The sequence below is a fragment of the Actinia tenebrosa genome, unplaced genomic scaffold (assembly GCF_029948245.1).
Source record: "Actinia tenebrosa isolate PJP-AT-01 unplaced genomic scaffold, QUT_ActTen_1.0 PGA_scaffold4__44_contigs__length_22323623, whole genome shotgun sequence".
Lineage (NCBI taxonomy): Eukaryota > Metazoa > Cnidaria > Anthozoa > Actiniaria > Actiniidae > Actinia > Actinia tenebrosa.
In genome coordinates this window covers 4,554,444-4,568,875 of record NW_028292581.1, presented here as the reverse complement: position 1 = coordinate 4,568,875, position 14,432 = coordinate 4,554,444, and the positions used below count along the sequence as shown (strand labels likewise).

The 14,432-nt window shown below is 39.5% G+C and overlaps 2 protein-coding genes across 2 annotated transcripts; both read right to left on the bottom strand.

Annotated features, from left to right (window-relative positions):
- Positions 1-1,381: 1,381 nt before the first annotated feature.
- LOC116293465 (uncharacterized) lies at positions 1,382-14,078 on the bottom strand. Its single transcript, XM_089036442.1, has 6 exons — positions 13,993-14,078; positions 13,380-13,458; positions 10,407-13,091; positions 3,865-3,886; positions 3,722-3,795; positions 1,382-2,158 (listed from the first exon to the last, which is right to left on the bottom strand). The coding sequence occupies exons 2-6, from the start codon at positions 13,447-13,449 to the stop codon at positions 1,788-1,790; spliced, it is 3,222 nt and encodes a 1,073-aa protein (XP_088892568.1). The 5' UTR covers positions 13,450-13,458; positions 13,993-14,078; the 3' UTR covers positions 1,382-1,787.
- Positions 5,919-7,780, bottom strand: LOC148906904 (uncharacterized). Its single transcript, XM_089037113.1, has 3 exons — positions 7,703-7,780; positions 7,214-7,304; positions 5,919-6,394 (listed from the first exon to the last, which is right to left on the bottom strand). The coding sequence occupies exons 2-3, from the start codon at positions 7,296-7,298 to the stop codon at positions 5,976-5,978; spliced, it is 504 nt and encodes a 167-aa protein (XP_088893239.1). The 5' UTR covers positions 7,299-7,304; positions 7,703-7,780; the 3' UTR covers positions 5,919-5,975.
- Positions 14,079-14,432: the final 354 nt, after the last annotated feature.

The following is a 14,432-nucleotide window of genomic DNA, read 5'->3' as shown; positions in this document are numbered from 1 at the left end:
TTTAGGACACGAAAAGCGCCATATTTCGCTACGTCCACGACAAAAACACAGGTTTTGTTTACTGCAAGACTGGAAGCCGCCTACCCTCAAGAAATCAACCAATCGGGTTCATCGCGCAAAATACCTCCAAGCCGGAAACAATAAAGTGCTATGCTATTGTCTGCTAAGCAAAATGGCGGTTTTGTAGGTGAAGTTAGAAATTCCATAGGTCTTGTTATTCCTGCTAGATGTTTTTCGACCATCATGCTAAAATGATACATAGTCAATGTATTGTAATTCCTGCTAGATGCTTGTCTACCATCATGATATGACACACCCTATTTTTTCCCAATCTGGAGTAAAACTTTAAGTCACAAAAAGCAGCTCTTTGAAAATTTTTTTAGATCCATCAAAACGGGAATTTTTGGTGCTCTGTCAAAGATTGGAAAATAGACCATTTTAGCTGAAGTAAGTGGACCATGGCCGCAACAACACAGCAGACTGGGTCGAGCGACGTGTGACGTCAGTCAGAGTCCATCTTCACGAATTTTTCTTCAACAAGCTCTTCTGTCTTTCAAAAGTACTTGATTTGTTTACTAACTTTCAGGCACCAAGCAACAAGTCGTGGCCTGTGGTGACGTCACACTCGGACCCAGACTCCCGCTTTCATTTTGCAGTGATGGACCACACATTTCGTATTTTTAAATCAATTTTTCGCTTTAACTTAAATGTTCAGTACAAACAGTTAAGAATGTAAAAAAATAGGGTGTAGGTGCACATTAAAGCTTTCCGCGGGATTTTAAAAATATGGCAACGAATCTAAGGTAGATTTCGAAAGCTGTGATGTCTAACAATGAACGACCAAAAAGTCATAATGACACAAAGAGAATCTCTCCAAAAAATTCAACCTACTTGCTGTGGAATGAAAGGAGGAATCTTTCGGAATTCGAGGACTTTGACATAGCGAATTTGCAAAACGTTTGCTCCAACAGTGCATGGAAGAGCTTCGAGAACGATGTAAGCGAACGATGTAAACAATAATATAGGGGCGAAGTGCATTTAGGTGACTAGGATTATTTAATTCGCATTGACCAGCAATATTGAGATGCTATGACATGGCGTGTTTTAAGGCCAGAAAGCACAAGCCTGGGACACGTGCTTTTTTAAGGTCAGTAAGCACAAGGGAGTATCCCAAATAAATTGTCTGCACCATTGATAACTGGTGTAAAGAGATCAACAGAAGTGGCTAGGTCATTGACGTATGTCACAACGTATGTCACAAGAATAGTGTTTGGGTGGAGGCGGATTATAATCAAAGTTGCGACACATTTAGGGTTAGATGAAAGTTATAGTCAGTAAAGAGGAAGGAGCACGCGGCGCAGCCAATAGGTCACACCATCAGTAATTTCGCAAACTTGCAATTGTGCTTTTATTAAATTAATTCTAGTTTATCAGCCTTCTGCACAAGTCCTTCTGGTTTGATAGAAGCATTTTTATTAATGATATGCGCATTAGGTAAGCAAAAATGGTCTCAATGGTATTTTTGTTTGGTAAAATGTGGTCGACTGTGGGACTGTACTCTGTTACTTTCGAATTGAGTTGAGTCGAATAAATGACACGTGCATTGCCTTCCGTGCGTAGCTCTTTGGCCTTGCAAAGTGAAACCAGCCTACTGCACATTATATTGCTATTGGCCTAATATTGAGATTATATCCTTTTAGTTTTCGAAATTACATATCCAGAAACAATGCAAAAGAACACAGTTTAAAATAGAACCTTCATTAATTTATTTGATACTTAGTATCGATCTATTTGCCACAGCAAGGATGAGGTGGAGGTGGAGGAGGAGCGGGAGCTCCTGGAGGTCCTGGTGGTCCTGGTGGTCCAGGGGGTCCTGTTAGTCCTGGACATCCCTTAAGTCCTGGACATCCTTGCTTTCCGATTAATCCAGGTGGTCCAGGAGGTCCTGGTGGGCCGGGAATTGCTGGGGGTCCTGGTGGGCCTGGGGGTCCGGGGCGTCCACATGGTCCAGTGCAGCCCTTAGGTCCTGGGCATCCTGGGGCACCAATGGGTCCATGGCATCCAGCTGGTCCAGGAGGTCCGGGTAAAGCTGGACGTGGGGGAGGTGGCGGTGGGTATACTGGAGGTGGTGGTGGTGGAGGACAACATTGTCTTTTACCTAAGAATAAATGGAATTAAAACATGTTAGACCATTCTAGTTAAGGTTGGAATTGAGAAAGCCTATGAAAAAGCTTAAATAAGACAATTTGAAAGATATAATTATTAAACATTTCTTTAAATTCAAGCTGGGGCAATATAAGCATTTATGAAAAACAAGGCCGGGCGAATCAAGAAGGGTTTTCCGGGACATTCACATTGGACTGATGATTTCAGTATTTTGTGCCTTTCTTATAGGTTAATAATTACTTTTAATGTAAAGCGCCTTTGATTATATCCACATAGCTAGAAAGGGCGCAATATAAATCATAAATCATTATCATTATCATTTTATAAAAAACCTTTTAACCTTAAAACGTCACCACCTCTACTTCTTGATCCACCTTAAACAAATTAAGACTGAAATTTATGCTATTCGATATATATTGTGAATAACTTTTGGAAGAAATCTTTTTGCCAGTTTTGTGGTTTTTTCGTCTCGGAAAGATAAATCTACAAAATCTGAGGAACAAATTCTTATGATAAGAATAGCAGTAGCTCGTAACTATTTCAAAAATGATCCACATGGTAATGGTACATCGTAAAATATTTTTATTTTTATTTTTGTAAATATATTTAAAATGAATGAGCCGAAAAACATCTAAAAGTTCCTCATCACCTAATGTTCTAAAAAGTCTGTTCCATAAGTATCAGTCTGATTTATCTTAGTCTTGTAGTGCGTTATTGAAATTATTGAACATGATATGTCTCTAATAATCTAATAATTATTATTAAAATCTCTGTATTTAAATGTTTAGAGTTTCGCACTACTGATTGGGGAAACTTTTCAGTTACTTGCAAACACTACCACTATATTCAATTATAACGCTATGAAACAACGCTCAGCTTAAAACCCAAAACCTTTTTTTTTTTTTCTAAAACAAATTCATTGATGTACATAGAAGATGTATCTTATAAGTATAAGATATATAAGTTGAATTAGACGGATTTCTAAGCAAAAGTGAGACCATCCCAGTTTCTTTTTTTCTAGATTAGTTGAGTGTTTTAGTGTCAACATTTTCACCTTGTGAAAGGCAGAGAAACTGAAAAAGTGGATAAACGAATGAATCACAACTAGAATAAGGAACAAACGAATCCTCAGATGAACGTACTTTGGCAACTTAAATTCCAACTTCAAGCTTAAAAGGTTTTAATTTCTTTAAAAGTAATCTCTACGAAAACTAAAACCAACTGAAATTTGTAGATTCCTTATATATATAGTTAGTCAGAAGCAGAAGAAATATCATTTAAGGTACAGTATTACACGTTTAGAATGAGATAAAATTTAAAGTTATAAATATGTATATTATGAATATTTTGACATTTTGGTTATGTAAAATTTTTACTACTGTATTACTGAGAATTGCGATCAATGTTGTCCAATGGAAATTTTTTTAAAAATATAATCGTTTAGTATCGCAGGAAATTAATATACAAATTGAATGAATGTCTAAGGAAACTAGCACCCTTGTCAGCGTCCTGTCTCACATTGTCAAGTTCTATCAGAAATAACTATTGTACTTACTCTCAGACAAAGACTTTGAGTGGACAACGCATATTACAGCTGCCAGAACCAATACTCCTACTTTGAGATCCATTCTGAAACGCAAAATATATTATTTGGTTTAAATATACTAAAAAAAGGCATTGAATAACATTACTACTTACTTGTCTTTGCACTGACTCAATACTGGGGTTCACTGAACTTATAGTGAAGTTTTGTTCTCATACAGATGTCAAACAGACTAGATCATTGGAGTAGTTAGAGGGATTCCATTGGGTAAAAAGAGGAAAAAATCATAAACAAGGCGGGTATGTTTTGATGTTTAGTGCGAGATGTGTAATCCCGGATATCAAATTCTAAAGGTAAAAACTTCTTGTGAAAATCTATGACCGCTACGTCCCCTTTTTTACTAAGCAGAAATTAAGTTTATTAAGCCAAACTTTGTTCAGCAAGTTATTTAGTGTTTCAAATTATTTTTCTAATATATTTTGAAATTCAAAGAATAATCTAATTAAAAGGCCACAGCAAGCTACGCACAATCGTAAGAATAGTCTATGAGTTTTGAGCAGGTGTCTTAAAGTCCGAAAAATGAAAATAAACAAGGATCGCCTCTGCAAAGGTATTTGGTCATCATAAAAATTTCCACAATCATCTTCCGCTTTTTACAAGCAAAAGTTCCTCTAATCTTAAACCATCACGCTCAAGTAAAATACATAATTGAAAATTCAGCTCAAGTCAAGACCGATGAAAGACAATAATGAATTGGGCAATGCAATTTTTAAAAATTTCAAAGATTTTGGAAATTTGATTTTTTTAGGTTTTTATGCAGGTAATCCAAAACAATGGTATCATGAATCTTTTTTTTTTTTTTTTGGCTTTGTGTTTCCTTCATTTCTTCTTGATCTAACGATTTACGTACAGATGCCAATGAAAGCTTCCTCCTTAAAGGCTCTTATACAAATGATATTTATGAGTTTGAATTTATTGCTGTTGTGTATAATGGTTTAAAAAAGGAGTCGACTATCGCCTATCACAGCAAAAACAGTAAAATAGGCCGTTTGCATGATGGCGTCATTTTAATATCACGACCAAAATGCTTTGCAAATTTTCTTTCTTATTCAAATTTGTATTTTCTCATGAAAATAAGATAATTATATGATAATTGCTGTTAATTAACTGGAAAAAAAGGAAAGTGTGCAGAGAGTCTGGTAATGGTACCAAATGACGCTTTAAAGAAAATGACCTATTGAACCGGCTTCGAATCCAGATCTAAGAGTAAGGCAAGAATGAAGTCACTGAAGAGCACACAAAAAAATTAGGATTTTTTTCCCTCCATAATCGCTTTAATTTTTAAAGAAAATGTCTTGGAAGTTTTATTTTTCGTTTTTGTGTCTGTGAAGTTTGGGATCACGCAATCTAGATCTTGAGAAAAATATGTGACTGATAATTTGAAGATAAAACTACGATGGAATACTTAAATTTTGGCTTGAGGCCGAGTGTCAAGAATTATTCAACCAGATGATTTCTTAATCGCACAGAGACTGATCGATATTTCTCGCTAAGGGTTTTCCTTTGATAAAATTTACAAAATTTTCTTTCTTGCTGGAGGAAATTTTTGACAAGAGACGAAAGGATGAAATACTAGCAGACCTCGGAATAAAAGCATTAGGTTATTTGTCTATAGAATCTTTGATGCGATAAGCAGGTAGTAAACACCGACACCTGTGGCACCTGGCAAGGGTCATCTGCCTGGATTCCATGCATCTCGTCTAAAAGTCCAACTGATTTATTTTCGTCAATATTTGAAACTAAGTAAGCTAACAATTTAAAATTGAATTGAGATTTTGCAATTTCGTTACTCAGTAGAAAAATATGATCCGCGAGTTGTGATTCCCAATTGGACCAAAACCTTATAAAAACAAATAATTTTCGAGTCACGATGAATGCGAGAAATAAACTAAAACAAACTATGCTTTGCACAAAAGATCCCAGAATTGTTCCAACTACTTTGCCTTTTTTGATTATAGATGAAATGGAATTCAAAAAAATAGAAAATCAGATACATTTTTGCGTGTTGTGGACAAAAAAGTGAGAAAAATAGAGTAGATCCGTTTTAACTTGTAAACTAGTATATGTACTCATCTGAGACGAATTTTGCAAAAGGATGCCAAAAGAAAAGAGCCACTACCCAGAAGAGGCAAATAAACACATAAATGCATTTGCGAGAATATATAGAATTTATTGTTAGAATTCAGTGATACTTAGTATCTCTAATTTAGCATGGTGGGCAGGGTGCAGGGCAAGGTGCAGGGCATGGAGCAGCAGGAGGAGGACAGCATGGTGGTGGTGGTGGGGGAGCAGGGGCTCCTGGTGGTCCTGGTGGTCCTGGAGGTCCTGGGGGTCCGCATGGTCCTGGGCATCCTTTAAGTCCAGGACATCCTGGTACTCCTGGGGGTCCCATGCAACCAGGTGGTCCTGGGGGTCCTGGGCGTGCTGGGGGTCCTGGTGGGCCTGGTAACCCTGGTGGTCCACATGGTCCAGTACATCCCTTAGGTCCTGGACATCCTGGTGATCCTGGGGGTCCAGTGCATCCGGATGGTCCTGGGGGTCCTGGTTGAGCGGGCTGTGGTGAGGAACAGCATGGTGGTGGTGGTGGTGGGCAACATGGAGGTGGACAGCATTGTCTCTTTGACCCTAAGATATTCAGGATGTGTTAACTTTCATATGATGAACAAAATGTTAGTATAGGCGAATTCAAGGGCAGGGTTGTAAAGGTTTCATGCCCCACTTCTCCCACTGCATTTTAATTGCAATACAACAATATCAAACATTAACTCGTGTAATTAAATTATAGTATTGGATCTGCCTATATATAATGTCATATTATAATAACATCAATCCCTCAAGCAAATGGGCTTCTTACCACCTGAAAAGAGAAGGCTACTAAGGAACTAGGGGACATCCTTTTGTCTTACCCAAAGTTAAAACCGAGAGTTTTAAGAATTGTTTTATTTATAGATGTCTATTTTTTCATATTTAGCTATTTCAGCTTCCTTGAGTTTTGTCATATGCATACATATAGGAATTTTTATTACAATCATTTTGAGTTTTTGACTAATTATTGTAAGCCTTAGAAGTTTTCAAATAAAGAGCTTTAAGATTCAAATAAAGATTCAAATAACCTTAATTATTCAGGGCTATTTTCAGATTCATTTACGTAAAATGACCAAAGCTCTATGTAAAAAAAATGCAATATCTGCCCTAGAGTTCTCAAGATAAAGAGAACAAGGGTCACAAATATTTTTTTTGGTTTTCGAAATAAACTATTTAGACCATTTAAAAAAGGACTTTTACGAGCCTGCATTTAAAACAGCTTCCTAAAGATCGTTAATAAATTAAAAGAATAGAGAAATAAATAAAAACAGCATCATTTTCAAATTCTTATACGAAGAATGCTTGGGAAATGATTTCCTGCTATGGTTTTACTTCATTAATGCAGAGAAAACTCCATACCTGACTTGGCCTTTGATTTGAGAGACTTGGCAGAGGCAAGAACTGCCAAGGCAAGGAATATACAAATAACTATTTGAAATTTCATCGTCACCTAGAAAACAAAACATGACGTGTAAATAGATACAAAAATGACAAAAATTATGTTAAACTAAGGGAAAATAAGAAAATATAATTTGAGCTCATCCCTAATTTAATGGAAAAATTCTATGATTATTGGATAATGTTTTTCAAAATATAAGAAAAAAATTAAATATGACAAGATTATGAAAAGTAAATGCTTCCATCGCATTCAATCAATTTTACTTTTCTTTTATTGAAGCATTATCAAAAATTCGAGAAATACATTCGCCAAAAACGGAAAGAATTATGTTAGTAAAATAAAATAAGAAATGCAAAAGGAAACAAAAGAACCATATAACGAGAGCACTATATGAAAGAAAAGAAAATGGTTGAAAGCTATAATACATGGTCAATAAATTATTTTCTTACCTCGGTCAACTTGGGCTCTCTAGGAACAATGATGATTTTTTCTCACAGGCAAGGTCCTATATAGTCACTTGATGTAAAATCATTAATTATAATGGGTTTTGACTAGTCAAGGTATTACGTCAGGGTGCCGGTGGCCATTGTTTTGTCTACCGGTGGCGTACTTAAAATAGGTTTTGCTTGGCTTCATCTTTCCGGGTAACAAGATCTAACCTCGAAAGAAAATTCACACACTTATTTATCGGATTTGGATTTGAGACATGATAAATATTGAAAAATTTTATTATTAGTATTATTATATTATCATCATTATCATTTTTGTTGTGTCTTCTGATGTGTTTTGTCTAATGAAAATCGATTACGTTGACTCCTCGAACCTTATACCATGAATTATCTTCACTGGTCCAAGTTCATGGACATAGCACAACCTGCTTACGACTCATTTTACGACATATCACATGAACCATTGAAAAAGTGACGACGAGATTCAACAATTCGTGTCAAAATTGATTTGCTCATTCTATTTATTACCAAAGTGAATTGGTGTTAGGTTTTCGAGCCAGATTTCTTCACTGGTCCAAGTTCATTGACATAGCACAACTTGCTTACGACTCATTTTACGAGCTGTCACAGATTTTGATTTTCAAATGCGTGCATGGAGATCCCGTAGAAATGACGCTAGGTAGAAGATGTCAAAATCCAAGACATGAAATATAATGTTTAAAAGAGAATTTTGTAACTGTGCAATCCGCTGGAACATAATCACTCTTTTACGTGGCGTGACAGAAAAATATGACTCTAATATCTGACACCAAGTGATATTTTCCTCGAGAATCTGAACTTCGTCAGGCTGATGACGCGAGATCTCGAAACACGGCTAACACTGATTGGCTGAATCCAGAAATGCCGTCTACTCGTCGACTTTTACGGTCATCAAAATTTACACTCAAAATCGATTAATATCGATTTTTATGTAAATTGCCTTTTCTTATTTAAAAGAAAAATAGTTTTGGATATAAGTTTACTCATGATAATGAAAATATATAATAGGATGTATAATGACATGGATGCTATATAAAACAGGCGAAAAAAATTATAAATATTGTTATGGCATTAAATTATTTCTGTGGCATAAAATATATCAAACAAAAAAAGATTTTGTCACGTTCAAGTTATTGCTCATGGTACCGGTTTTTTGTTTTGTTAAATACACTTTCATAGCGATGATATTAAAAAATGATTTTAATTTGCAAATTTTCACTATCTTATTATGTCTTTTTTTAAGGACTTTAGCAAACTTTACGGAGAAAATATGAATTTTAGTAAATATTGAGTTTCGGGCAGAGACCTGATTTTTAGACATTACTTTTCCGCCCAATACATACTGTCCGTAGTAATACTAGATAGATGTGGCAGTGCGCCGTGTGGGATGGGCTCGGATATCAAATAAGAACATGCGTAATAAGTAAATTACGAGCCTTAGATGAAACGACTGAAGAAGAGTGCCATACAAGCCTTTCACAACTTCAAGTCGCGTAAAAAATGAGCCAGCTCAACTAGAAACTGTGGACAGCTGTTTCGGCCTGTATTGGGCCTCGTCAGCACAGTGTATCTAGTGAGCTGGCAATCCCACGAAAAAGTAGTACTAGAAAATGCTACTATGTACATACTGTCCGTAGTAATATTGCTATGGGAAATCTGATTAAACAATTATTTCTAAAGAATAAAAAGAATCTGGCAGTTGAACTGACAGCTTTTGTATTGATAAGCCCGATGCGTTACCAACTATACCATCAGGACCAGAGAAAGCTTGTATTAATTATTATGATTTATTTATTTTTGAGATGCGTGTTTACCCGACAAACACGCTTTATTTTTGATATGTCTACCATATAATAAGCCCTCCGATTGGTTGATTACAGGTGACCCCAACCCCAGCACCTTTATTTGAGGCTTCTCATTAATATAGTTCATATAGGCGAATTAACTGATGTAAAGACTTCCTACGCTTTTTTCACTCAAATACCCAAAACACCCCATGTGACCTATCTGCAATTTCTTTTCTCTGCCGATTTCTTTCTTTTTGGACTTCGTTGTCTTGTTTCTTTGTGAGGACATTTGTTTATGTTAGCGGGTCTATAAGACGTTAGCTGTAACGTTATGCTATATACAAGCAAACGATGCCTAACACCTCGCTCTAATTCCACTGTAAGGGCTGGGATTAAACACTGCAATGCAAGGGAGATGGCCCTAAAATAAATAGACCACATTTCAACAATCTTTCTAGTTTCTTTTAATTATAGAGTATCATTTTTATAATTGTATAAACTCTTAGTTTGGTTCGAAAATAAACCTACCATCAATTTTTCAATCATCAATCAATCACTAGGAAATGTTTGTTTCAATAATTCTTGTACTCAATTAACTTGAACGATAAAAGGAATTGAAACTAACAAAAAGAATAAAAACAGGCCAGTAAAACAGAAGATACTCACTATACTACCTATTGGTATTTTAGGCTGATCGTTATTTCTTTGTTTTTTTCACGTGAACGCATTTGTTTGAATGAGGCTCTTTTGTTTTCATCTTTTTTCTACTATTTTTTCTAAAACGTGTAAGCAAATGTGACATGAGACTGCAAATGAAAAGTTTATATAGGAGTTCATTATTTTCTAACTGTATCTCAGTTAAACAATAAGAGTCTTTTAGTGTTTAAATTTGTGAATAAACCTTAGTCGTGCTATTTTAGCCTTCTTCTTGTTTTCTCTCTTGCCACTAATCTTGGACTTCTTATGAATCTTGAACTTTTTGCAACAGGTCGCTGGACAAGTTGACAAGCAAGCTGTCTCACAAATATGAGGACATTCTCCTGCGCTACCAGGGGGTCCGGATGGACCAGCTTCTCCTGTCTGTCCAATTAGCCCATTTGGTCCGGGGGGTCCTGAAGGTCCTGTTGGACCTGGCGATCCAGGTGGGCCTGGAGGCATTTGAGGTCCAGGTGGTCCAGGAGGACCGGGTGGGCCAATATCTCCTGTAGGACCAACTGCTCCCATTTGTCCATTCGGTCCAGTTGGTCCGATTGGTCCTTGACATCCAGCTGGGTTGCCCTTACATCCTCCAATTCCTGCACCTCCTGGTCCACCATGTGGTCCGGCTTCACCAGGTGGTCCAAGTGGTCCATTAGGTCCTGGGGGTCCATTAGGTCCTGTTGGACCTGGTGGACCTGGAGGGCCTGGCGGCATTGCCGGTCCCGGTGGTCCAGGTGGACCGGGAGGTCCCATATCTCCTACTGGTCCTGGTTGTCCTGTTGGTCCGTTTGGTCCTGTTGGCCCATTTGGTCCTTGACATCCAGCTGGATTACCTTTACATCCTGGTATTCCTGGCCCTCCTGGTACGCCATGTGGTCCAGCTTCACCTGGTGGTCCAAGCAGTCCGTTTGGTCCTGGGGGTCCTGATGGTCCGAGTGGACCAGCTGGTCCAGGCGGACCTGGTGGCATTTGAGGTCCAGGGGGTCCCGGAGGACCTGGTGGTCCCATATCTCCTACTGGTCCTGGGTGTCCTTTTGGTCCATTCGGTCCTGGGGGTCCCAAGGGGCCCTGAGGTCCTGCGGGATTTCCTTTACTTCCTGGAATACCTGGTCCTCCACTTGGTCCACCTGGACCAACATCTCCTGGCGGCCCAAGTGGTCCATTTGATCCTGGAGGTCCTGAAGGTCCACGTGGACCAGCTGGTCCCGGTGGACCTGGTGGCAATGAAGGTCCAGGGGGTCCGGGAGGACCTGGTGGTCCCATGTCTCCTGTTGGACCAGGTGGTCCATTATTTCCGTTTGGTCCAGGTGGCCCTAAAGGACCTTGGGGTCCAGCTGGATTTCCTTTACTTCCTGGTAGACCAGGTCCTCCACTTGGTCCACCTGGACCAACATCTCCTGGCGGTCCAAGTGGTCCATTTGATCCTGGAGGTCCTGAAGGTCCACGTGGACCAGCTGGTCCCGGTGGGCCTGGTGGCATTTGAGGTCCAGGGGGTCCCGGAGGACCTGGTGGTCCCATGTCTCCTGTTGGACCAGCTGGTCCTTTATTTCCGTTTGGTCCAGGTGGCCCTAAAGGACCTTGAGGTCCTGCTGGATTCCCTGTACTTCCTGGTAGACCTGGTCCTCCACTTGGTCCGGCTGGACCAACATCTCCTGGAGGTCCAAGCAGTCCATTTGGTCCTGGAGGTCCTGAAGGTCCACGTGGACCAGCTGGTCCCGGTGGACCGGGTGGCATTTGAGGTCCAGGGGGTCCCGGAGGACCTGGTGGTCCCATGTCTCCTGTTGGACCAGCTGGTCCTTTATTTCCGTTTGGTCCAGGTGGCCCTAAAGGACCTTGAGGTCCTGCTGGATTCCCTGTACTTCCTGGTAGACCTGGTCCTCCACTTGGTCCGGCTGGGCCAACATCTCCTGGCGGTCCAAGTGGTCCATTTGGCCCTGGAGGTCCTGAAGGTCCACGTGGACCAGCTGGTCCCGGTGGACCGGGTGGCATTTGAGGTCCAGGGGGTCCCGGAGGACCTGGTGGTCCCATGTCTCCTGTTGGACCAGCTGGTCCTTTATTTCCGTTTGGTCCAGGTGGCCCTAAAGGACCTTGAGGTCCTGCTGGATTCCCTGTACTTCCTGGTAGACCTGGTCCTCCACTTGGTCCGGCTGGGCCAACATCTCCTGGCGGTCCCAGTGGTCCATTTGGCCCTGGAGGTCCTGAAGGTCCACGTGGACCAGCTGGTCCCGGTGGACCGGGAGGCAGTTGAGGTCCAGGGGGTCCTGGAGGACCTGGTGGTCCCATGTCTCCGTTTGGACCAGGTGATCCCATTGGTCCGTTTGGTCCATTTGGTCCGTTTGGTCCTTGACATCCAGCTGGGTTGCCCTTACATCCTCCAATTCCTCCCCCACCTGGACTACCTTGTTGTCCGGCTTCACCAGGTGGTCCAAGTGGTCCATTAGGTCCTGGGGGTCCATTAGGACCTGGGGGTCCTGGGGGTCCCGGAGGGCCTGGTGGCATTTGAACTCCAGGAGGTCCGGGTGGACCTGGTGGTCCGCTGTCCCCTGTTGGACCAGCTGGACCTGTAGCTCCAAGAGGGCCCGGGGGACCGGTTGGTCCAATGGTTCCGGCTGGGTTACCAGGCGGCCCTGGCGGCCCAGGAATCCCAGGATTACCAGGTAATCCTGCAGGTCCTTTTGGGCCTTGTGGTCCTTGCTGTCCGGGAGGTCCAATTGGTCCATCAGGACCAGGTGGTCCAGGGGATGGAGGCGGCGGTGGGGGTGGAGGCGGAGGTGGTGGAGCTTGAGTGCAACAAGTAAGAGTACAAGCTGGGGCACATTCTGAAGAACATCCTCCTCCACAGGTTTCAGCTTGTCTTTTATAAACTACAACACAAAAGTATCAAAGCACAACATAACGTTTCAATTACATTCAAATCGATATATATGAAGATCAGTAATTTTAATGAAAAAAATGGTTATTATTACAAAGTGTTGTATTCTAAAATTGTAGTATTCTAGTATTGTTATTTAAAATTGAGTTTAAACGATACCATGGTTTGGAGAGATAAATACAGGTCAATGGAAGTCTATGTATTTGAAACAAGGAAATGGCTTTATGGATTTATTGAAAACAGGTGATGCATGAGAAATATCAAACAACACTCAACTTACATTTTTTGGTAGATCGACAATTGGCCAAGGATAATAAAACCAGTAGAACAAAACCTACGCGAAGAAGCATCTTACTAGCCTATCGAGATAAAATAAGAAACGTTAGTATTTAATTTTTACCAGTACAATTATAAGATATCGTAGTTTTGTACCTTGGCCGAAGTCGGGTCATTGGTTAAGTTGCTTAGTCGGAATTAAGATTTACGCCTCAATTTAGTGTTAGACCAGCAAAATGCAGTAAAATAAAACAAATTATTATTGTCATAACATTCCATCGAACTTTCTTAATATGACACAAATGTTCTTTTGAAAAATAACAACTTATCCCAACCAACGGTGGTGGAATCATCTAATATCAATACTCTTGCATAAAAATCCTCTTCTTTGATGATAATATAATTCACGATTTCATTTTAAATCTACATAATAAATTCTTTAAAGCTAATATATTTTTCGTTGTCTAATACGAGTAAAAATCCGCAAGATTGTTTTATGATTTGGTTCGCACGACTTCTAAGGACAATATTTACATTTTCTGATCATAATAAGAAATCAAGAATACTATAACTAAAAAAAATCACATTGGCGACCGCCTAGGCTTTAAAAACTTTACCTCGATTAGAGTTTCGATTAAAAACCAACCATCGATAAAAGCCTTTGATTTTCTTCGTTTCCAGTTCGTTTGAAATGATGTTTTGATGACAAAGGCATAAGCTTTACGTGTCCTTTTGTTAATTATTTAGTGAAATCAGACAAGAGTACCTGATACTCTTCCAAAAAAGTCGTTCATTAAGCAGGTGGCGTATTCTAAGAGTTGTCTAGTTGGTTTGGATTACCGTGTCGTCCTCAAAATGTAGTTGAAAAGATAAAATTGAAACCAATTCCAATATAATTCTTTTCATAAAAAGGAAATTGGAATACTTAAGTACGAAAAGTTATGAAATAATAAGCAATCCTTACTATAACTATGACCTTTTTCCAGATTTTCCCCTTACAAATAAAATCATAGCGATCATTGGAAATTTTTTTCCATAACCAAGTAAAGTCGTACTC